The 26,091-nt window shown below is 37.4% G+C and overlaps 2 protein-coding genes across 3 annotated transcripts in view; one reads left to right on the top strand and one right to left on the bottom strand.

The window, feature by feature from the left end:
- The window catches only part of EDIL3 (EGF like repeats and discoidin domains 3), a 416,155-nt gene extending 403,661 nt beyond the window's left edge, over window positions 1-12,494 (bottom strand). For both annotated transcript variants that reach the window (XM_019462837.2, XM_019462838.2), the window contains exon 1: window positions 12,388-12,494. In XM_019462837.2, coding sequence (XP_019318382.1) covers window positions 12,388-12,457 — 70 coding nt within the window. In that variant the 5' untranslated portion in view covers window positions 12,458-12,494. The remainder of the gene's footprint in view (window positions 1-12,387) is intronic.
- Window positions 10,953-14,713, top strand: LOC128778288 (cyclin-K-like). The gene is made up of 2 exons (XM_053907229.1): window positions 10,953-11,466; window positions 11,572-14,713. The coding sequence occupies exon 2, from the start codon at window positions 11,938-11,940 to the stop codon at window positions 12,409-12,411; it is 474 nt and encodes a 157-aa protein (XP_053763204.1). The 5' UTR covers window positions 10,953-11,466; window positions 11,572-11,937; the 3' UTR covers window positions 12,412-14,713.
- The last annotated feature ends 11,378 nt before the right edge of the window (window positions 14,714-26,091 follow it).

Genomic DNA, 26,091 nt, shown 5'->3' with positions numbered 1-26,091 from the left:
GAAGTGACTTTATAGCTATGATTTTTTAAAATGTCATAATTCAAAAAAACAGTGACAGAGAATAATGACCGTGGTATAGGTGTACATGTTGGAGCATTGGTAACTTGGATAAGGTTATCAGAGAGATTCTCTGAGGTTGTTCAGTTTAAACTGAGCAATGAAGTGGGAGAAGAAAATGGCAACACTTAGGAGACAAAAATAAATGCAGAAATAGAAAAACTACAGAAATAGAGTTAGATGGTAGTTTCAACAAGATAATGAATGCTTTAAAGACCCAAAAGGAAATATATATGCAAAAAAGAAAACTAAGGGTAGGATTTGTTGCATATAATTTAGCAGATTTTGTGTGTGTGTGTGTGTATGATATAAAAATACCAGTAGATAGCCTAATAATATAATTTGCAAGAAATGAAGTTAGGTTACTTTGTGATTCTATGGACAGAGGATACATCATATAATAGTAATAAATGTTATACTAAATTCAAAATGAAAAAGAAAGGAAAACTCCAGTGAAGGCAAAAGGAAAACAAAATTATGAAAAAAAAAATAATGGCACAGATAAATATTATTTGGCAAAAAGTGGTCTGGTAGAAAAAACAGCAAAACAAGAGATGAAAATTAAGAATGTATTTGCAAAATTTGAAAGGACAGACTAAAGCGTGTGGCATTATTTAAGGAAGGCGCATCCCTGGAATTCTCTGTTGGCTTTTTGGCAAGCCTGTTGAATAAATACGTAGGCTACTTGGAGAGATTCCAAATGAAACAGCTAAAATGATGAAAGGAATGGCTTACAAGGACAGATTAAAGGAAGAAATATGTACAACTTTAGCATGTCAGGAACTAAAGAAGAAACATTATGGTTTACAAATATTTGAAACATGTAAATTTGAGGAAAAAGAATTCTTTGTGTGCAAGGTTGCACAATTTTGAGTATGCTGAAAAGGAAAAAAGAAATATTCTCCAAGTAATAATGTTGTTTTCCAGGAAAAACCATTTGGACAAATGATCCAAGGTGGGTAAGGATTAAGACCAGCAAGCAGACATAGACATTCCCAGTAACCTAAACTATGCAAACCTCAAAACACATAGAGGCCCATCTGGATAGGACAAAGTAGGTCACGACACAACTGCAGAAATCTTCCTATCTCCCAGATGTGCCTTGAATTTAAAAAGGATCCTTCCCTGGATCTGGGGTTTTCTCTGTAATTGTGCTATAGTGAAGTAAATCCTGGACTTGGGTCTATAAGTCTGAGTGCTGACCACTTACCCTATTCTCATTTATATCCTCATCTGCCCATAAGGTTAATAATAACCCCCCAGATGGTTGTGAGGTTTAAAAGAGCTGTTGCATATGAAAACATATTGTATGTGCTTAAAAGCAATGCTTTGAGCGCAACACGTCAAAAGCTGTCGTATGAAGACTGTCAAAAAGCATGATGCCTGGGACTAGGCCATTATATCTGTCTTCCTGGTCTAGGAGAAATCCACTCTCCTCTGAGTCACTGTTTACCCACAGCGTTCTTAATTGGATACTGTTTTCTCTCCCAAAGATTCTAGACCTCAGATGCGGCATTACTCTTTCCCAGTCTTCAAAGCAACTTACTGAACATGCTTTCTCCTTCCTTTCAAATAACAAACCAAAAACAAAAACAAACAAACAAAACCCCACCTGGGTTTAATTTCATGTAACAGATAACTATTTCCCAACACTATACCCTTATTATTATAGTTATCTCCTGATTGCTGCACTATATCCCCTCATTCCTTGAAAATTTCTGTTCCTGGTTCACTGTCATTCTCTCCAACATTTTTTTCTTGTGTAACTTTTCGGGATTTCAATACCCACATAATTTTTTTTTTTTTTTTTTACAACATGCCTTGACTCTTTTATTCTAAGGATCTTGTCTTCAATCCTCGCTCAACCATAACCCCTATGATGATGTTCCCAAATTTATAATTATCAATAAATTGCAATTCCCATATGATTTTGGCGGTGCCCATGATATTTCCCATAATATCACTTTCTATCTTTCTTGTTCATTCCCTTCAAGATGTGGAACTCGACTTTTCAGCTACATCAGGATTTCTGGAACTCGACTTTTCAGCTACATCAGGATTTCTAGCGGGTCCAATACCTTCTGATAGCACTCCAATTTTCTTAGTTGCAAAGATGTGAATGAGACTTTGGAAACTATCTTAGTTTGGGACTTAATGAAGCAAAACTGATAAAAGCACCTGGCCTGAGAAATTCATAAATGGTTGAATACCTCTTAAAATGGAAAACCACAGAGACCAGGCTGGGAAAGAAGAGAGATAAGTAAGACTAAAAATTAGAGTGGTGAGTTTGTGGGAGTAAAGGACAAAGAAAAGTAGAAAGACAGATAATTCTGGTGAGATAAAGTCTGAGAAATTTAAAGTAGTGTTACCTGAGCCAATCATGTGATGAGAAAATCCATTGAACAGCATTGCCAGTAGGTAACTAAACACGGAGATGGGAATCATTAGTGTTGGGAACTTCCAGGAAGTTTAATACCAGAATGTTAAAAGGGTCACAAGTTCATGCATGAAAGATTTTAAGGGGACAAATGTTAGAGAAGAAAGAAGATTCTGAAGCCATTGAAAAGTTCAGGATGTCATGATGGTTGGTAACAGGCTCCCTTAGAGAAACAGGGGGTATTATAGGCTAACGGAAAGAAAGTGTTTGTTGGAATGAGAAACAGGTTCTAACAGTCTTTGAAAAAGCAATAGTATAACGACTCCTCCTTCTCATCTTGTGAATCCAACAACTGCGGGGGAAAAAAAAGAGAGAGAAAAGTATGTTGGACCCAGAATATGTAGAGTCAAGTTCAAACTCTGTCACTGATTGCTTGAATTACAGATCATGTGACTTTTTGAACCTCAGCTTCCTTTTGTGTTCAACAAAGGCTTCTTGGGGTGCCTGTGTGGTTCAGCTGGTTAAGCATCTGACTCTTGGTTTTGGCTCACCCGGTTTCCCGAGTTCAAGCCCCGCATTGGGTTCTGCACGGCTGGTGCAGAGCCTGCTTGGGATTCCCTCTCTCTCTCTCTCTGCCCCTCCCCCACTTGCGCTGTGTCTGTCTCTCAAAATAAATAAGTAAACTTAAAAAAAAATGTCTTCTCTGCTCATGGTAACTAGAATGGAGATGGAAATGCTTAAGAAACTTTATTGTTTTATTATTTTACAAGAATAAATATAATATATGGGGGTCTATTTAAACTATTAAATATTGTACATCTGTACAATGTTATTAATAAGGACATCTCATACTAATTGGTGCAATTTTTATCATTTTGTAAAATGTTGAAAGTTAATCCAATTCTAGTTAAAAAAATAATAAATTGTCTTTTAGTTAAATGCTAAACCAGAAAATAGCATTTTCTTTCTTTAAAAAAAATGTTTATTTATTTTGAGAGAGAGAGAGAAAGAGGCAGAGAGAGGGAGACAATCTCTGTGCTGTCAGTGCAGAGCCTGATGTTGGGCTCTAACTCACAAACCAGGAGATCATGACCTGAATCAAAATTAAGAGTCGGACACTTAACCAACTGAGCCACCCAGGTGCCCCAGACAATATATTTTTCTAGCTGATGGTTTGAAACCACTTGGTGCTTTTGTTTGGCTAAAATTTGTTAATGGGGTCACAGAAAAGTAAAATTAAATGAGGATGGGATGTAAGGCAAATTAAATACCTTCATTAAACTAGCAGAAATAAAAATCTTATTAACCTTTAAAATCACTTCATCCTATATTCTGTATCTGAAAATTACAGAGAAAGTGTAGTCTTACGTATCATATCAAGTAACAATGAAACAATGTAGAGGAACAATGGAATTCTAGAAAACAAAACAAAACAAACAAACAAACAAACAAACAAAAAAATATATATATATATATATATAAATCATAGTGCAATAAAATTGAATGGCAAGACTGAAAAAAAAATGAGTTTGAATTACTTCCCAAGTGTTCTTCTTTTCCCCACCTTTGCTATTCTTCCTGGTGATGCATGATTCTGAAAGACACATTAACTCTTTCTGACCAAAAAGAACATACTCTAAACTTTATTTCTGAATACAAAAAGAGGTATGACATGTTACCAACTTAAATTAGAACACTGTAAAAGTACTGTCTAGAGAAGAAATACAATTTACCATTTCCAAAATATCTACCAGTTAAATAGTAATAGATATGAAGTGTGAGCTTTATAAATAAAAGGATCATTTAACAAACTATCTCCATGATAGACAGGACGTGTCACTCACTGAAACAGCATGCTTTAGTGGTTGAGAGAGCAGGCTCCAGATTTAACCTGGATTCTAATTCTAACAACTTACTTAGTAGCTGTGTGACCTTGGGAAATTATTTAATGCCATTATGTAAATAGTAAATAGTAAATGCCATTTATGTAAATAGTAACAGTACCTGTGCCTCAGAGACTTGTAAGAATCAAAGTGGTACTTAGAATAGTGGAACATATAGCATGATCCCTATAAATACTAGACTTGTTAACTGTATTTAAGAAAGATATCAGAATGCATGCCTGTTTCAAATTGTCTAACAAGATGCTTAAAACTGACTGGTGGCAGTCCCCAAGTAAAAAGAAGAAAAAAAAAACTGATACTTGAAAAAATATTGTTTCTAGGTCAAAATTATGTCAGCTGGAAATGTCAGAACCTTGTATTTAACAAAGGAATGTATCACTTAGAGGTAACTTTTCTTCTAACTGAAGATGCATAACAGCCATAAAAAACACTTTACATTTTGCCTGTATGTTAATATCACATTTTTAACAATGCTCTTGCAGGAGCACTGAGAAGCTCAAAGTATGCTCATTCCACAACACAGATTGTAAAAAATGGTTAAATAAGAAACAAAGCTTTTAAAGTTTCTGAAACTACTTTTGACACATTGTTTTTCTGTAAAAGACAAAGCGCTGTTTCAAATGTCTGGGGACTTCATAAGAACACTGATGCGCAGGGGCAGGAATAGCTCCATTCATTTCCATGTATATTGAGTGTTTGTTTTAGGTTGTTGTTGTTTAGTTGGGTTGTTTGTCCTGCCTGCCACCATTGTAAATTCTGGCTTTATAGGAAACACAAAACATGAAACAAGAATTTGGAATAAATACAAAGCATTTTGAATGGTCATTATTAGCTTGATACTTGTCCATAGCTGATAGCTCAAAAAAGTTAGTGCTTACAAAATTAAACTAGTGAAAGAAAAAAAAGTTGAATAAACAAGGTAAAATGAAAGTTCTAACTGGCATTAGGAGAGAAAAATGTGAAGGGAGAAGGGCAGGAAAGATATGAGCACAGATGAAGGACTAATGCCTGTAGAGGGCAGACATTACTGGGAAGGAGTCGTCAACTTATTTCAAACAAAAATATTCTCCACTGTTCCCATCTGACTCTTTCACTATTTTCTGCTCAAGAGTCATGAGCCCATTTTACTCTGGTTGTCTTCATATAATCTCTAGTATCAGTAAAATGTGAATGGTCATCGTGACCTCAGTATAGCAAGAAAAGGCTGAAAAGGCTGATTCTGCGTTCCCCAAATTAAAAACTTCATCAAATACAAAGCATAAACCTTAAAGAATGTGTGATGGCCTAACCTCATTGAGAGGTTAGCTTCAAATCAACACAATGTTATCTAACATGAGATTAAAACCCTGGCCTTTCCATGTATGGACTGTTATACTACATTAAATTGTTCTTCAAAAAAAAAGATCAATCAGTTTGATGCAGACGTGTTTTAGAAAAGAGAAAAAGAAAAACTAAGACATGGACTCAATCTTCTTTCACCATAGCAACAATCACTTTCAAAAGTGCTTTAGCACTTGGAAAAAGCCTTCACTTAAATTCTTGTACGTAAATCCTTCATTCTGCTCCATGCACTATTAAATCTCTTGTTGAACAAATCCTATGCAGTTAGTATCACTATAAGAATGCATATTTTGAAACAAAATAATGACACATTTTCTCCTAAAATATAACCCAATAATTGCATGACATCTTATCTGTACTCTGAGGTCTACTTCTTTTGTACAGCATTGAGTCTTGTGTTTCCTAAGAGTTTCATTCATTGTTTTAGTGAAAAAGTATCAGTACAAAATATATGATAACATATTCTCTGGAATGATGGGAAAATAGCATATTAAACAAGCAAATTCCTCAGATATCTGTCTCTTTCACCATTGAGTAGGTTTTCTAAGCTTAAATAGTTTTGACAAAATCTCTTCAATAATACATGCATTCCACTGCTTTTATACCCCCAGATATTGAACATATTGCTGTGAGTCTTTGTCTAAGATCCAAAGCCAATATTGGCACCAATTATTAGAATGTTCTCTCACACACTAACGCCTTTTAGCCTTTATACTTAGCCCCTCCCCCTGGTAAATGTCCCTCATTTTTTTTACACTGTAAGATATCACTGCTTTTGCAGAGAACTTTTTCAGCCCTGTTTCTAATAGCTGCCATAGTTTTTTGTTCTGATTAAGAGTGACCTATCACCTCATATGCCTTTCATTTTCTGGATCCAGTTTATAGAAAGCCTGGGAACTTAAAAACCAAGAGACTTTTCTATATGATCTAAGTACTACATGTATTCTCTATCTTAGGTGGTCTGGAGTTTTTGATGTTTTCTCCTAGTTTCTCAACTATGTGCTACAGGCAAGGCAAGAGACTTCTCTACAAGTAGGATGGATATAAATTATTACCCAGTTGATAGTTTCAGGCAGGACAAATCCAGGTATAAAATGTAAAGTTGGTTTATAATTAAGATCCTGACATACTTCCATGTATGTTTTAGACCTCAGGATTTAGTAATAGAGGCTTCCCACAATGATGCTTTTTCCCCTTACACACACAAAAAAAGTAAATTGAAAACTGCACACCGCTTTGGTGATTTGAAGCCTCTTAATAATGAAGACAGAATTTTATAGTGGATGTTGTGCCCCAGTTGCTATCCATCAAGGAAATGTTGGGGAGGCAGGAGGAAAAGAGGAGAAAGATGCAGGGGCAGAGAAATGAAGAGAATTTTCATATTAGGAGGACTGACACAGGTTACCACTGAAGACAGATAGTTTGGCATGACACAAGCTGATACACCTCATCAGCTGTACAAGAACCTGAGAGAACCTACAGAAATGGTGTAATGGTGAATCTGTAACCAGGTGAAAGGCTATATCAGCAGATGCTAGAACTAATTTGTAAGGAATGTAATCATTTAAGGATTAATTAAAAATAAATAAATGATATCAAGTCACTAATAGCTAGTGATACATAACAGGAACACATATAAGGGTTAATAACTGGCTGCAGTGGGTTATGACAAAACTTTATCATGTCATTTGGTCTCTTTTGGCCACATGACTTTTGTTATTTAGACACTTGCAAGCTCCAGGAAACATATACCTCACCATCATGATTAAAAAAAAAAAAAAAAAAAAAAAAAAAAAAAGGTAACTAACCATGTCTTACCAGTTCTATAGATGTATATAAATATACAGGTGAACATATATCCACACAAATCACAATAACAGAATTTCTATTTATAAAACTTAGAGCTGGTATGGAGGCTATGCTTAAAAGTATGCTAAACCATTCAGTGATAATTGTTTTCCTGCAAGTACCTCATAGCTCTATGTGCATGTCCTTGGATGGTACTCAAGAGACCCCTGAAAAATAATGGTTCAACCTAGAAATGCACTTGTTAGTGGCTGAGTAACTCTGTTTCTAAGTTAAAAAAACTGTGGTAAAAGAAGTAGGTTCTTACAACTCACCCTCCTTCTCTTTTTCAGGGGATCAATGAAAACTAATAACATCAGTTTCATACACAGCAGAAAGTCACTTTATATGAATTTGCAGATTCACCTTTACTGGTTTGCTTATTTTATTTTTTCCATCTTTCCTTTAAAAGATCTCCATTGATTATCCTGACACCTGCTGGCAAGGGCACAGTTGATCCTGGTCTGCTTTTCCCTTCAACAACTTCCTCAAATCAAAGACTTTTTAGAGGAATTTTCAGTGACAACTAAATGGTAATTTATTCAGTTTAAGTATTTATAGTACTTAATTTCTAGCATTATCACATAACCATGAGAACAATTTCAATACTTATTCTACTCCACATGGGTAACTGTTTGACTTTTTGTATACAAATACATGTTTGTTTTGATTAACCAAAAGTTATTATAATCATTACATGGGCTATGATTAAACAAACAAACAAAAAAAACATGCCTGGCATCTTCCTTACAACCCAGATGAGAACTGAAAAACAGAAATGGCTTGGTTTTGGTTTTCTACTCTTTTCTTAATAATAATGCAGTGTACAAACTACTTAGGAAATAAACCCCACTATGTAAAAAGTAAATTGATTAGCTATGAGAAGTCATACCATTAATTACATATTTACAAGATTTGCTATCTATTTCTCACTACCTACTCATTATGATTTACTCTGGCGTGAACTGAGTTCTAAACCCTGCACTGTTTTATGGTTTTGTTTGTTTGTTTGCAAAGAATATGATGAACCTACTACATCATGTATCATATTCAAAGCTACTGCACCTGAAAGTGTACTCAGTAAACAACAAATGCCAGAATTACTTTCTTAGGCTTTATAAAAGTTTTGGATCAGGCAGGTTTTTTTTTTTTAATTGTACACAAATGATAAGATATACAGTCCATCTCAACTCAAAACTCTTCAAAAAATTAAAAGTTTTAAATTAAAGTACCTAAGTAAAAGTTTTATCTTAATATCAATAAAATTAAGACTCTAATTTAGACTCTAAGGACTGCCGAACTTCTATTTTGTAATAATTTTGAGTAACCAAGCTATTTTATATTTACTCATGTATATTTTATCCCCTTACTTTACATTCCTATAGTTTTGTGAGAAGGAAAAATCACATGTATCTGGCAATAAAAGGAAACTTTATGAAAATATTTACTAAAAATACCTTAGATCCTGAATACATGTTTTATATCAACATTAGTCTTTAAATATTTGAGAAAAATACACGGGAGTTTTAGAGAAGAGTACAGAAGTGAAATACATTAGCCCGGTTTTGGAGACCTTTGTGACTTCAAGACTATAGAAGGAAGAACGTAGTACTTCAAATTTTAACCATTAATTTTTATTATTATAAATCTAAATGTGTTCCCCAAAATATGCATATTTAAAACAAAACACATCTCAATGCTATGGAAACATTCCAAGAATAATGAAAAAAGCTTTTTAAGTACCAGAGAGGGAAAAAAAGTGGATGTATCATGACAGTGCAGGGCATGGCCAATATTTTGCATTACTGTCAAACTGTCACAGAATACTTTATCTTCCCTTAATTATTATTTTTAGTTCAACCGTTTAAAATTACCCTTAGGTGTTACAGCTGGCATTTGACTTAGTATTTATTTTTAAAGTACAGAAATTACGGTCATGTAAATTGAGAAACAAAGACACTAATGTGTGACACATTTTAAATACAAAATACAAAACACAAAAACCTGTTAATTTCAGTATAAATATTGCTATACTAAATCATAGAAGCATAGTGTTATTATCTTGAGTGAGATTCTTCAGGTACTAATTTATTCTCATGTAGAGTAACTAAAATTCACCATTGATATAAAAAAAAAAGGAAATTCAAATGCCAATGATTCATAGTATTTAGGACATGTCTAGACATTTTTAGACAGTGCCATTTGCTTAAAGACTTCAGGCACCAACTGCAGGCACAGGGACAGATTGCATAAGATGTCACGTGCTTGCTGCAACTGTATGCATGTTATTGGATTTTTCAGAGCAACCCATAGCGATGAATAATTTAAGAGTTAATAAAATATTCACTCTGACTGATCCATTGGTTTAATTTTAAAATAAAAACTACTAATAAAAGAAATTACCAAATCCCAATCATTAATGCACGTAAACTGCAGCCCACACAGGGAAACACCAATTTCTAAAAGGCTACATTAGATAAACGATGTCTGGGGAGGGAGGATGCGAGGGAAATTCCCAGTGTTAACACTGGCTTCAATAAGTTTACTCAAAGTTTAATTGTTTGGAGCTGTCACGCAAGCTGCACTCTGCCTTCTGCTGGGCTGAGGGGGACTATATTAGAAAGGTGCAAGTTCATCCAAAAGAGCCCATTGAAAACGGTCCGTTTCTCTCCTTAAAGCCCTCTTTCCTTCTAACCATGGGCTGGCTGGAAAAAAAAAAAAAAAAAAAAAAAGGAGCAGTCTACTAAAGAACATGGAGTACACCGCTGCCCGATGGTTGTCTGGGAGCGGGAAAGGAGAGGCCCGGCAACATCACCGTGGCTGGTTTGCCTCGCGCGGTAAGCAGTGCCCTAGGCGCGGGTATCTTTAGAAGGCAGAGCTGCGGGCTGCATGGAGCCGGGACTCACCGCACCCCAGGGTTCCTGCAACCAGACCCTGCGAGGAGAGCGCGGCCACGCACGCTAGACACGTTATCTCCTCCTCCACCCCCTCCGCTCTCCACCTCGGCTCGGGGACAGATGGTGGCTGCGGTGGCAGGGTGTAGGTGCGTGTGACTGGGTGAATGTGTGTCTTGGTGTGTGGGGTGGGAACGGAGGCGGTGAAGGGAGGAGGAGACGATTGTGCCTGCGGCTCTTCCCTTCGCCTTCCTGCTAAGGGAAGAAAGTGCAGAAGGAATCCAGATGGGAAATAAGAGAAAGGAAAATGACAGTGGTGGGAGCACTGCCTTTACCCTATCGCCTGGGAACTCGGCTGAGCAACTACAAAGGCATTACCATCCCTTCACCTTCAGTGGAGTGGCTGCTTCTGCCTGATAACTGGAAGGGCACTTTGTAAACGCTGGCAAGGCACACACCTACACACACGCCTACACACGCTGGGGAAAATAGCCACCTTCTGGGGGAGGGAGGGAGGGAGGCCCAGGCAAAGCTCGGCCACGGATCGCTGCCGGCAGGGCAGCCGAAGGCCTCCAGGAACACCAGGCTTCTTAGGCAAACAGTAGCCCGAGAGCCCACAATTTTTCTGGGAAGCAAATGGATGGATGCATGGATGGTGCGTGTGGAATACTAGTGTAGTGTCTAATTTCAAATGGATTCGAGTCAACGCTTTTAATTCAACTATCCTTTTTGAGAGGCACAGCGTTTTAAACCCTGTAGTGCACTCAGCTCTCCACCTGAAGCAGCCTGCTAAGGGTTGTTATCACCCTCGGACCCCTCAGAAGGGGCATTCTCCACCCGTGAGCGCCGAAGCGGGGCAGGACCCCCTTGAGCGGTCTCTCCAGGGCCCCTGCCTCTCCTCCTGCCCTTTTCCAGCGCCAACTTGAGCCTGGACCCGCGACCCGCGCAGTGACGCGCGGCTAGAACAAGGGTTCGTATTGACAAGCCACCCTTCGCAAAGGACCTGAAATTCGTCTATACAACTCAGTAGGAGACTCCTCGGAGTCCTGTAATAATACTAATTATTTTTATTTTATTTTATTTTATTTTATTTTATTTTATTTTATTTTATTTTATTTTATTTTATTTTATTTTATTTTATTTTATTTTGCAGTCTGATTTATTTCACACAAGTCATGGAAAGCACAACCAGACCCGCTCTTACAACTTTTCTGCTCTTGGGCGGGGGAGCGTGGATGTTTCGCACTGCGAGATTGTCCATGACCACGAGTTACGCTTGCACCCGGAGGGAGTGCTGAGCCAAGCTCGGAGCCCCTGAGGTTAGGCGAGAGGTAGGTTCCAGGGTTTTTTCTGTGACCGACGCAGCGAGTTCGGGGTGGGGAGGCAGGAGAAAGCCCGACTGACTAGTCAGATCCGCCTCCACCTCACCCACCTCCAGAACTCCCAGGGCCAGGTTCGGATTTGCAAAGCGCGCAGCCCGGGCCCACTTTGGCCGAACCGCACCCGGGAGCGGACCGCCATGCGGCTCCCCAGCCCCTTCCCGTTTCAATCAGATGACGCCCGCACGCTCGCCTCCCGGCCCGGGCCCCCATGGAAGCCCCGCCCGTCGCCCGTGGCTGGCATCACTGGCATTGCCCAGGGAGGTTCGCGCAGTGACCCCGTTGGCCGAGTGAGCCGAGGAGCCTCTGGTTCCCCGGAGCGCCGTTCCCTGCCGCCTGCCCCAGTCCCCGTCTTTCCTCGATCTCACCTCGGTCCCCCCGCACCCTCTTCCCCCGCTCAGCCCCACGCACTCCGCTCTGACTTTGCCAGCACTTTTCCGAGGCACCTAGGGCGCGCCGCCGCCTCCGTACCGCCCGCGGCGCTCGCCACCTCTGGCGCGCCCCGGGGACCGCCTCCAGCGCCCTGCGCGGCATTTCCCAAGGGACTTCAGCCCGTCCCGCACCTTGCAGCCCGGGCCCCGCCACCTCACCTTTGCAGAACTGGGGGACACTGAGGCTGAGCCCGATCAAGAGCCAGGCGGCCACCGAGCGCTTCATCATTCTGTCTCCCGGACGTGACCCCGGCTGGTCAGGGGTCGTAACGGAGGGCAGTGTCGCTGAGGTGGCACCGCAGGGCAGCGGTAGACCCCGCCCCTGGCAGAGAATTCAAGAAGACGTCTTCTGTCCGCAGCACTACCTTAAACAAATTCTTGAAGAGGACGAGAAAGAGTGGCGACCAAAGAGAGGAACCACTCTTCCCCTTTTGCCTGCGCTCCGGCGCGAAGAGGTGGGCGAGCTCCGAAGAGCCGCTGGCGGGCTCAGCCTCCGCTGCGGGTGGGTCCCGACTGAGGCGCTGCGGGCGGGGCGGGGCGGGGCGCGGGTTCCCGCGGCGGCTCCGGGTCACCCGCGCGGGTGGACGGGCAAACGGTGCGTTCCGCCCGCTCAGCGCTCGCCGCCGCAGCTGCGGGGCTTCTGACTTGGGAGAACAATGAAGCGTGAGCTAGCGGGGAGCCAGCCTCCGGCCGGGAGCGCACTGTGTACAAACAGAGGCGGCGTGCGTGTGAGCCCGAGCTTCGCAGCCGCCGCGCTCCCCGGGTGCCTGCCCGCCCCACCCGCCTCCCGCCTCCCCTCTTATTCCCTCCCCCAGTCTTCCCCTCTTTCCTCCCTCTCTTCTCCCTCTCTCTCTCTCTCTCTCTCTCTCTCTCTCAGGTGGCTCCTTCTGCTGGAAGAGAAAAGGGACACACAACTGCAGCCACACCCTGGCACCTGCCACCACCTCTAAAGTTCCTACATTGCCTGTGCCTTCCCTGCACACGCTGGAGACTGTAGAGTTAAGGGAAGTACCTTGGGGTCCGAGATACTCTCGGTTCCAGCACTGACTTTACAATTAACCACGTTAAAGATGCCCCTGAAGTCCCGTTCTCAGTATAGCCAGGAAAAGAAGTTAAGAAATTTTGAAAAGTGACTCTTGGGGCACGAAGCTACGTTAGAAATGGAACCCTGTAAAGTGAATTGCCCAGATCCTCAGAAAATACAACCTAGTCCAGCAGGCAGACTCTAGGCTGCTCTGTTGCACTTTAGTTAGCTCTAGGGCTGGGAGAGAGGGTTGTGAGCTTATCTACTCACAGGGACAAAAAAGGTGAAGGCCTAGGGCAAGACAGGAGGAGACACGTTTCATATCTGGTATCTCGTTAAGCAGGACACGTTTCAGATGAGAAATAATGGGGAGAGTGTGGGGACTGTGCAAGAAAATAGAAGGCAAGGACAGATTCGTGAAGTGTTACTTAGGTGAGTCAAATTTCTCTGCTACCCACCAAAACCCATATAAACGACCTAGTTTTTGCAGTGAACGAAGCTGCAAAATACAGACCGTGGCTTAAAATAGTGCTTCCTCCTCTGTTTTTACCTTAGAATGATTGCTTAATGTACATGGATCTGATCCCAGCAGTTGCAGGTATCAAAATGAAACACAGGTCTTTTACCTTCTTCCAGAGAAGGAGGTAGAGACAGAGAAAACCACAGGAAGGGGAGAGTTGTAGGATACATTCCTGAAAGCAAGGATTTGAAATGAGAATGGACTCAGAAAGAGGTAACAGGGCAACTTCATCTCCTTTTGCCTCCCTGAATCCTTTAAATGCCAAATTCTATCTTCCTTGTGGAATTCCAAGTGAGATCAAGGATGAAAGGTTGATGGGAAAGTAATACTGCATGTTGCTATGGAGGAGTTAAGGTACTGTACCATCCACAAATACAAAACAACAGCAGCAACAAAAATTATGTCAGAGCAAGTTTTGTTGAGATCTCATGTTTGGTGGGAGGGTAAAAAAAAAAAAAATACATTTTTTAAAACCTGACTTGGCTAAGGGAAAGAGGGAGAATCATTTATTTACTACTTTAAAGCTTAAAGCCACAGATGTGAGAATAGGACACCATTATCCAGAGCTGTTGCAGGGAAGTTTTACACAAATTCCCACTTTCTTCCACATCATTATTATCTGATTTTGAAAGTAAGCTTTCAGTCATGTTGTGGCATGTCCATCATAAAGTACCTGTAACATTTTGAAATGATATATTTACATTTAGTTTTAAGGTTTTATTTTTAAAGGATAGTACTAAATCTCAAAAATATAAAATTGGGGGCACCTGGGTGTCTCAAGCAGTTAAGCATCTCTCAGTTTTGGCTAAGGTCATGATCTCACTGTTTGTGAAATCAAGTCCCCCATAGGGCTCCAGGCTGGCAGCTTGGGATTCTCTCTCTCTGACCTTCCCTTCCCCCCTCTCTGGGTCTTTCTCAGAATAAATAAAATAAACTTTAAATATATACTTATATTTAAAAATATATTTATATATACTTATATTTATATATATATTTTATTATAAATACATATTTTATATATATATAAATATGTTATATATTTACATATATATCAGAATCCAGTTTTTCTGTGACGAGAGATAAAGAAGGGTGCCAAGAGTTTTATTTTCCTATTTTATTCTTGGTTTATTCCCACTCTTCCCTTAATAAGTATGTTAGGAAGTTAAGTTTTCAGTAATTGTGCATGTTACTGAAATTTTATCTTTTATTTTAAATTCTTTTTGAAAAACTACAGGAAAGGGATGCCTGGGTGGCTCAGTGGGGTAATTGTGTGACTTCGACTCAGGTCATGATCTCCCAGGCCACAAGTTCAAGCCCTGCATCAGGCTCTGTGCTGACAGCTCAGAGCCTGGAGCCTGCTTTGGATTCTGTCTCTCTCTCTCTCTGCCCCTCCCCAGCTTGCCAGCTATTTGTCTGTCTTTCTCTCTCTCAAAAATAAACAAACGTAACAAAAAAAAACAACAAAATCCTCCAGGAAAGCACAAAATTACATTAAAATGCATATTCTATGACCAAATATCTGGAGTTTGTGTTTGTAAATGCCATTCTATATTATCAGGTAGATGACCTGTAAAATATGTCACCAGTTCAATGCCATTTCCATGTTAAATTGGATAGTCTTATTTCCATATGCATAGATCTTGTGCAGTTACTTCTTTTTCCCACTTATCAATAATGATGTTGTACCAAAAAGACTTTAATTTTGAATATTCTAGGCACTCTACCTTATATTTATAGGACTTATGTCACTCTTACTAAATACATACCTACCTTCTTCAGAAGTGTAATATAAGAAATGTTCTAAAAACCACAGAAAATAGGTTTATTTTTTTTAAAGGACAAAATGCTGTTATGACTTTTACCTCACATAAATTGCAAAGAGACTTTTACTGACTGTATATGATGTCTACAGTTTTATACCTTGTCTAAATATGTGCCTGAAATGTCAAAAACAAATCTATACTTCACTTGAAGACAGAACTTCCCAAAATATTTTCTGCAGACTTACTTTCCCCAGGATGTTAATAAGTTTTGGGCAGAAAAAGAGGTTCCGTGGTCAAATAACTTTGGGAAAGACTCTGTATTAAAGCATTAAAAACTTTGAATTGTCCTGTGCTTAAAAAACGTTTCCAAACATGTTTAATCCAGTATTTTGCAAACTTTTCTTTTTTTCACATGACAAACTTTTCTTCAGAATACCTGTTAAGATAAAGGGGATTTAGTGCTATAAGGAAAACAACTTGGGAAATATTGTCTGAAAATAAAAGAGAATAAAGAGTCAACAAAACAATCAAAAACAAGACTGAGGGAAGTTTAATCGTTTTCAAGAATTCTTCTTACTGGCTCAGAGTTTGGATTCTGAAACAGTACATACCTCAATTGAAATAATATCTTTACCATTATGACTCTTTTAATGCAGGCAAGTCAATTAAAGGCCAGGTATCAGTATTCTGATCTGTAAAATGGAGTAAAACTCATAATGGTAGCTTATTATGGTGCACAAAAGGACCTAGTCCAGTAATGAGTACACAATGATAATGATGAATAAGAAGACAATAATCACATATGGAATTCCAAAACTTTTTCTCAATAGCTGATTATCTCCGTTTCCCACCCCCCACTCCCATTAAATTACCTCGAAAAATGTTAATTCACCTTTTAATTTCTCAAGCAACAAATAACACTAAATACAGTATTTCTTATTATTTCTGTAATTATTGAATGATATTTATAAATAAACTAGATACGGGAAGAGTCTTAGATTATTTGATCAAGTTACATTCAGTACCATTTTTAGTTTTTAAATCATTTTCCATTTATAAAATATTTTACATTTATAAAACTCCATTTTCTTTAATATCCTAAATGGCCCTGATTAAAAGTTGGATTTCAGCTTTGTGAGATAAAAAGCAGAAAACTCAGCCAAGCCTACCTGGACATCTGACCTGAATAATTGTGAATTAAGAAATTAGTGTTTTCTAAGCTGCTAAATTTGTGGTAATTTGTTAAGCTGCAAGAAAAAATTGATAGAGAAGCCCATTGTTATTATCCCCTTTTTAGAGAGAAGGAAGAAAGCACAGATTGGTTAGATCCTTTGTCCAGGTTATCAAGTTAGTGTATGTTCAGGCCAATAAATGAACCTCATCAGTCTGAATCCAGAGCCCAGTCATTCCACTGGCAACGATTATGGAGAGTCAACTTTATGCTAAACATTTTTAGATATATTTCTTCCTTTAATCGTCCCAACAAACATTATGAGGTAAACATAATTATTATTTCAATTTAAATCAGTTGAGGAAACCAAGGATAAAAACATTTAAGTAATTTGCCCCAAATTAAGGCAGCAGTGAAAGACTGAGCCAGGATCCACGATCTGAGCCCTAGTTTGATTCCAGGAGTGATTTTCATAAACATTATATTATAGCATCTATTTATAAAGTGGCTTATTTTATTTATTAATATTTTCAGTTTTAGTTCTAATTGTAACTGTCATTTTTTAGTAGTCTGTATTCTGTCATTCTTGAGTTATCATTTTAGAGTATACTTTACCCAAATGTAGAGTTCCAAAGATATTTTAAAATTCTCTAAAATATTGCATAATATATAGCACCTTTTTTCCATTACTATCCATAAACACCAATTCTTTCTTCTAATCCTCTGCTCATGCTGTTATCCTTATCTGAAATGACCTCTTACAAATTGTACTAGCTAAATTCCTACCTCCATGTAAGACCTCCCAAAATTATTGCAGCAGCACAGAATCATGATCTTTTAGAATTAGCACTTTTTGTGTTTCTCTAGTTATTTCATCAGTGTTAGTGTTACCTTCCAAATAAATGCAAATGGTTCTTGCTATGAAGATAGCTGCTTGCCTTAGACATAGCTGAGTGTTATGTTTTAAACTTGTTTAGTTTTCCTACAATGAACACTAAGGCAAATTCATTTTTAAGACTACATGTTTTAAACCAAATTCCCAGTTCCTAGTATTTCTCTGCTTAATTCCATGATGGATGCTGTTTCCAGAAAATATACAGGGTCATTATAGGAGAGTGAGCCTTTGCTTTCAGAGTCTGATCCTCCTAAAGAAATTTCTGGTGCCTAATTCCTTCTAGTTTCCCACTCAACTGATTTCAGTTACTTAGCTTTTAGCTCCCTAAAATAGTTTTGAATAATTAATACATGTACATAAGAAATATTCAAAGGGTGGCGAGGGCGCCTGAGTGGCTCAGTCGGTTAAGAGTCCGATCTCGGCTCAGGTCATGATCTCACGGTTTGTGAGTTACTGAGTTCAAACCCCACGTCAGGCACTGGGCTGACAGCTCAGAGCCTGGAGCCTGATTCAGATTCTGTGTCTCCCTCTGTCTGCACCACCCCCCCCCCCCCCCCCGCCCCGCTGCTTGTACTCTGTCTCTCGCATTGTCTCAAAAATAAATAAACTTTAAAAAAAAATTTAGAAATATTCAAAGGGACAAGTGGGTAGAGGAAAATAAGTTTCCCCTTAAATGACACTCCCTCCTTACATACAGTTGCTTTCTCTATGTTAGGGAAGCTAGTAGCTATTGCTGTGCATCTTTCTAAAGTTATGTGCATATATACACATGTGTGTACGTATAGGGTATACGTATATGTGTATATGTACATGTTTTCACACAAATAACTGAACTATACAAAGATTATACATCTTGCTTTTTTCCGCACAAATATATATATGTGTATATATGTGTGTGTGTGTGTATTTCTGAAATTGTATCAAGTTCTACACAGTATTTGTGTAACATAAATCCCTTTTGAAATTTAAGTAGCTTCCAATCTTTTCTATTGCAAGCAATGTTGCAGTGAACCCACATTTTGCACACATGCAAAATAAAATCATTAGAATAGATTGAAGTGGCATTGTTAGTTGAGGTTATGTGCATTTAAAATTGTGGTAGATTTTGCCATATTGCCATTCATAAAACATTTATGAATTCATCCTTCTACCTATAATGCATCAGAGAGAGTGTCTGCCTGCTTCCTGGCCATACAACGTGTTTGCAATTTTGGGTCTTGTCAATTGTGTAGATAAAAAATGGTATCACGTGGTTTTGAATATCTCTTATGATGAGTGGGTTTTAGCAATTTTTTACATACTAAAAAATAATTTATATTTTCTTCATGTTACTTTTCATGTCTTTTTCTTTCTTTCTTTCTTTCTTTTTTTCTACCGGATTGCTGACATTTCTTGAATGACAGGAGCTCTGTATTTATTAAGTTGTCATATTTGTGTCAAAAATTATGCAGCTAGTTTATAGCCATTTTGTTTGATTTTACTGTGCTAACATGTTTTATATTTGGAGTGATGAAATTTACCCATCTTCGCTTTATGGTTTCTAGGCTTCATGCTTTGCCAAGATAGGCTCTTGCTATTCTGAGTTTAGGAACATATTTTCTTATAGTACTTTTATGGGCATTATGTTTTCATGTGTGTATTTATAATTTTTAACAAACTAAAATTTATTTTTGTTTAAAAGAGTACTATAGATCTTACTTGTTTTCCAGAAAACTATCAGTTATATATAAAAACCATTTATTGAGTAAGTCCCAGGCTTCTTTATAATATGGCATGCCAACTCAGTCACTTAGTCACTGTATATTTGGCTCTAGTGATTGCTTTTATACACTGTGCCATTTGGTTATGTATTCAGGTGCCAGCACCACACTCTTAATTATTGTTGTTTTAAAATGTTCTTAATAACTGCCAGGGTAAAATACTCTCACCTACTTCTTTGTAAATATGATTCCCTAATATTGTATATGTATCTTCCTCATATATACTTTAGGATGAGCTTGTCTAGATGAAATGGTAGAATAAACATATTTATAATAATAGTGTTCCTATCTATATATCCAAGTTTTCTTTTATGTTCCTTTTGTTAGACTTATACTTAGATATTTTATCATTTTACGTACCCATCTAAACGCAGGTTTTTTCCAGGTTTAGATGCACCCATCTAAACGCAGCTTTTTTATGTTTTGTAACTAGTTGTTTTATGTTTATAAGAAGTCTGTATTGGGTGTGTCAATGTGCATGGACTAATGTTCTACCTAGTCACTTTATCAAAATATTTCACTGTTTGTATTATATTTTCAGTTGGTTCTTTTGGGTTTTCTAGATATACAATTATATCATCTGAAAACAGTATTAGTTTTACCTTTTTTCAGATTTTCATACTTCTTTTCCCCATCAAATTGATATTACTGCTGCCAAATGAATGCTACATAAGCAGACATACTTGTATCATTCCTGACTCTAATGTGTACGCTTTAGTAACTTTCTGTGGGCACGGCACACGTCCTCTGGTTTCCTGGGTCCAGTGCAGCCATTACAGCAATTTTCTATATATCAGCATTTGCTCAAAAAATAACTTTAAGAGGGGAAGACATTACTGTCAGTGTAGAAAGGAAATACGTGTTTATGAATGTACAGGATAGGATAAAAGAAAAAAATAATGTTTTCTTTAGCTGGAAAGAAAGAGAGGCTTGTGAAGCTTTGGCAGGATTGAATGTTGTAAACTTTGAGGTTGCATTTGACAGAAAACTGCAACTCAGTGTCTTCTGATTTGAAACAAAATCATAAAAACTTCTTTCACACCTACCATAGCCACAGCTATTTAAATACATGGTTAATGGCGGGGGTGGGGGGGAGGGAGGAGAAATGTTATAACAGTCCAAAGGACAATCTTGGACTGTTTCCCCCTTTACCTGGTTTTCATTGGCATTTTGCTCTTTTTTTTTTTTTTTTTCCATTTATAGCACTGCTGAAAACTAAGCCAGAGACATATTTATCTTAAAATATACAAAACTTCCAGTTTGATCCATCAAGCATACTAATTGGACCAACGTTAAATGAAATTTAGAGAAAATGTTTCTGCTATCCATAAAAAACTGTCAAAGATAATGAATACATAAGATCCTGTCTGAGTTTCCTGGTTCCAAAATGGGTTGCAACTTAAAGAGAAAACTCTTGTCAATAAAAATTTATTTTCATAATCATGATTTCATTTTAAACTTGAAAAAGCAAATGGAATATATTTTAATATATGGTATTTTGGCAAATACAATTTAAAATATGGCTTGTTTCTTCAGGCATGAAGAAAATAACATTTAATTACATGTGTTTAATGTTAATGTTGATTCTGTTACTTATGTCTATAGATAAAAGACTAGCACATTTTCCTTCATATACATAGTAATTTTAAATATCTCACTAAAATAAAACAGAATATGATATATGTCTCGTATAATAGTTGTAATTTGTTTTAAATTATCATTATATTAGCATAATATGAAATATTTGATTAAATGTTTTAAATTCATACATTTGCATACAAACCAACACAAACTAGCATGCCAATATTAAATTTGGAGGATGAAAGAAATATCATGGTCCTCACTAAGAAGAAAATTATAGTATCTTGTCCTTACGCTTGAGAGTGACCAAAACAAAAATTAAAAATGTAAGATAAGAGATTTTTAATAAAGTTTTGAAACATCAATGACAGCATACCTTTCTTGCTTTATTTGGTGATCCCAGGGACTTAATTCATAGAGAAGCTTTTATTTTCAAGAACAAAATTATAAAGCATTTATAAAAGAGACTCAAGCATAATTGTACCACTGCCTCATGAAATCCTTAAAGAATTCAGATTTTTCTAGTTATATTCCAGTAATATTCTTTTATTTTTGAGAGAGAGAAAGAGAGAGGGAGTATGAGCAACAGAGGGGCAGAGAGAGAGAGAGGAGACAGAGAATCCCAAGCAGGCTCTGCATTGTCAGCACAGAACCTTATGTGGGGCTCGAATTCACGAACCATGAGATCATGACCTGAGCCAAAATCAAGAATCAGATTCTTAACCAACTGAGCCACCCAGGTACCCCCAATTATATATGTTTTTAAGTATGTATAGGGATGGAACTTGATTTGTAATGCAATTTGTGATCTGAAAATTACCGTAGTGGACATTTTGAACTGAAAAGTTATAGCTTATACAGTAAAAACTCATTCCAATGTGGGTCTTTGCTCACCCAGTCATCAACAAATAAAATTGAAAAAAATAATTTTCTATTTAGTTGAATTAGTATTTACCATTTTATTTTAAGGAATACATTTGTGAACGTTTTCTACAAAATAATGTAATGAGAAAATTTTACATGAATTTTAAAGTAGAGATTATGTCTATCTAAAATCAGTTTGGTTTTTAAAAGTATTGTTTTAGTTTTTGGTTTTTTTTTTTTTTTAATTCTTTGTAGATGATGAATTTAGAAAAGCCCTTAGAGGGTCAAGCTGGAGATGGGTAAAGTGCATGCAAATGGAAGTTAGGCAGTTTTGCCAAAAAGTTTTAAAAATTTCATTTGTCTACTTTTAAAAATGAAATTAACAGTGGTATTGATGGTAAACGATCTTCTAATCTTACTGTTTCTGAGGAGGAGACATGATTGTGTTTAGGGTGAGGGGTGGAAATGTTTCTCGTGTTGCCTGTGATGATCTGACTCAGCATCAGCTGAAAACACCCGTGTATTATTTTAACATTTTCCTTTCCTCTATTAAATAATGTGTCACTCTGGGCTGTGACTCAAGCTGGTGACTCAGTTTTGTTCAAGACTCTGCCTGGGAACCTTCAGCAATGACTGAAAATGTCAGGAAGTCTTCCCTTTAGAAGAGCCCTGGTTTCGATAACTTAAGTGTGTAGACAACTGATCCACAACTTTTAGGGAGTTTACTTTAAATAAAGGAAATGGCTAGGCCTTTTACCTTTCATATTTTTTAACCACAGCAAAATATTTTATTGTTTCATCTGCTCTATATTCTACTGTACTTATATCATTATTGTATTTCTTTTGCTATTTTGTTTTTCAAATACAGAATACTAATCTTAGGAATTCTCTGAATTCCAGACAAGAGAGATGGACAGTCCTTTTGCTTCCAATTAGTTCTGTACAATCCCTTTTAATGCTATAGAATAGATCTCCATTTTTTGTCCCTGATGGCACCTTTGCCCTAAAAGGCAGTCTTGTGGAGAAAGTAGATAGCATGGAGCTTAAATCACTGCTCCTGGCAGGTGCTTGGGACTGCTGGCTGAGGATTCCTCCCCACGGGAGCAGTAAGCACCAACTCACAGAGAGCTCAGCGTAAGGACTAGAGTAGTGTTGCTTTCTAGTTTCTAAGATCATTCAGTCCTTAATGCACGAATCCATGAATTAAAGATAGCTTTCTGACAGTTGACCAAGTCTCCCATTCAGCCCATAGTATGAGGCGAAAAGGAAAGTGGAACTTATCATAATTCCTTTACTAGTTGTATCAGCTAGCACTTCCAGAACAAATCTAAATCACTGTCAATGGTGTGAACTTCTGATAGCCTTCTAGTCCAAGTCCGGAGGGGTGCAAACATGAGCCACCTTTAGAAACATGTCATTAACTAGCTTGTCTCTGCCTCCTGTAGTAATCTCCTAAGTACTTGAAGCTGAAAAGGAAGATGTACCTCTTTGCATGTCTTGAGAAAGTACAGTGAGTCTGTCCCTGAGTCCGTTTACACAATTTTGTGGTAAAGAAGTCTTACAATAGAAGTTAAATTCTCGGTTGATTTTTGTTTCCTCTTTAAAAACAGGCCAAGTAGAAAGGAGGGTGGAGTTGGGGGGGGGGTGTGCAGTTGGAAGAGAGGTATACATCAACGTTTTCCCAGGAAATTATGAGAGGTATTTCTCTTTGAAAATAAAGATATCCTGATATTTAACTGCTGGTATCTGGATAACTGGAGCTCAGAGTACACGGTGGCATGGGAGAGGTTGGCGACCTGGGAAGGAGGGGTGGTATGGTCCTAGAGGGGCTGAAAGTGGATGATTTGGCAGAAGTCAGGGAGCCGAACACCTGGAGAGGATATTAGAAGAAACCTCCTCCACACCGCCACCGTGAGTGCAGATTTTAAAAATGTGTAGAGTTTTAGAGTTTTATTTTAGAGTTTATTAATTTTTTTCTGCCTATTAAACTTCATTCCACAGAATACATCTCAATTAAGGATTCTTACAAGCAGGAATATTGGTTACCTAGTATAATTTCTTTTTCTAAACTTTACTTCATCGTTGGTTCTCTTGAACAATATGGCCAAATGTACTATGGACATATCTCTCATCACGAACAGGATGTTGTTTTTGCATTGACCAGCTTTCTCATAAAATTAGACCAACATTAGGGGTCTAAACATTATGTCCTATTTGCTTTATTTGGAACACCACCTAATAACATTTTTCTCAATTAAATTTTCTGATCAGTCTGTTTCTTTGATCAATCAGCAGAGTTAAACTCCCGACAAGCATTACCAGGTCCTCTGTGAATTCATACTATTTTCCTCCTCATTGACTCTGATCTGTAAGTTTTATCAAGCACTTTGGGTTGATTCTCACCCTCAGTTAATTTCTCTCTTACCAGTAAGGAAATCTAATCATGGGATGTTCAATTATTCATCTACTCCTTCATGCATTCAAAAATATTAATTTATCACATACTATGTCTCAACCATAAGGTTCTTTTTAAGAACTTTAGGCCGTAACTTTAAGGCCTGTAAAATGCTAAGATATACTTTTCTTTAGTAGTGATATTGTGCAGCCCAAATACTCCAGTAACTTCTTAGTCTTGACTGAATTCACCAGTACATGCCCATACTATCCATATAAACATACAACACTGGTCTGCCAAAACTACATCCATCTGAACTCAACAGATACTGGAATCCATTTAGCTTCAGATACCAGGGACAGCACAGTTTCATAAGGAAACCAGAGCCTCGATTAATGCTGCTAAGTGTTCTCTCTGGACATCCGTTATTTAAAATGAAAATTCACACACTAATCTAAATTAAATTCAGCCTATTGTGCAGGCAAGCCACATAGATGAGTGAGGAGACCTAAGAAAACACAGTAAGTGGTAGAAAATTTGAAAATGCATGGCCCAGTCTTAAGGGTACAGTAGCCACTGAAATCGTCAGTGTTGCTTTGTGTAATTATGGGTCAGGATGGCCAGACCCCAATTTTTCAAAACCTGAAATTCAATATAACATTTCCTAAATTTTAATAATGCAGATGTAACTCAACCTTTCTGCAAATCAAATAAAGTAAGCATACTTCAGGTGATTAGATTTTTAAAAAAAATTTCCAGTTGAATAACTAAAATAAAGATCGATCAACAAGCTAATTAGCTTTACTATCAAACTACATAAAATAGAAAAATTCAGGTCAATATTTTAATCTAATTTTTGGTAAGTAGAAAAAAATAATGAAAAGAAACTAGAGACAAATTTCTTGTCTGCATGCAATTAAAAAAAAAAAAAAACGACTTCTGCCAAACATAAGTTATAAAAATAACTGAACCCTAATGATTAAAACAGAAAGAATACTTCTTAGTGATGACTGACTCATATACCACTAGTGGGAATGTCAATTTCTTCTACCTTCTAAGAAGCAATTTGACAATACAGGTAAATCAAATAGTAATTAAAATAAATATAGCCTTTGATCTAGTAAATCATTTTTAAGGATTTATCCTAAGAAGTTCATTTAATATAGTTTTATATATCATTATAATTCAGTAACAGGAGTGGTTATTCTAGAATAAGTATTATATCTAGTATAATGTATATCACAAAATTTATTACATTAAATATTCAAAAGAAGTTAAATGTTCAGTATTAACTAAAATCTAAGTTATCTTAACCAATTCAACAAAAATAGTTCTATGCTCTTTGTAACATAGTTTTAATTAATTTTAAGATATTGAATAAGGCAAATGCATATTGTTAGTCTAGACTTTTTAAATGCTGAAACAAAATCACCCATAATCCATCACTACTTCAGAACTGCTAAAATTTTAGAAAATACCTTTTGAGAATATATCTTTGATGTATATGAACGGAGGAAACGAACATGTATGAATTAATTTCTTCCTTCCCCTTTCATGTCTCTCTTCATTTGTGCTCCCATTGACCATTAAACAATATATTATAGATATATTTATGGTATATTACACATGTAGATGTAATTTTAAATGATTTTTATAACATTCTCTCCTATGATGTATGACAAATTTAACAAAATAATCCAATCTTTTATTGACTGGGCTTTGGGTTGTATTCATTTTTTGTTGTTATTACTGATTATCTTGCTATCAGAGATAATGCTGTAACAGTTTGGTGAGCATGTCTTTATAAACTGCAACAATCATTTCTGTAGAAAAGATTCTGAGGTGAGAGGAGGAGGGGGGAAGCATATAGATGTTAAATTCTAATAGATA

Source organism: Panthera pardus, unplaced genomic scaffold, assembly GCF_024362965.1.
Source record: "Panthera pardus isolate Hobbes unplaced genomic scaffold, ASM2436296v1 HiC_scaffold_2, whole genome shotgun sequence".
Lineage (NCBI taxonomy): Eukaryota > Metazoa > Chordata > Mammalia > Carnivora > Felidae > Panthera > Panthera pardus.
Note: the sequence above shows the minus strand (reverse complement) of the source record. Positions and strands in the feature narration are given on the sequence as shown.

Excerpts from the sequence above, each read along its gene's own strand:
- LOC128778288 (XM_053907229.1), top strand. The coding sequence starts at position 11,938 with ATGCGGCTCCCCAGCCCCTTCCCGTTTCAATCAGATGACGCCCGCACG.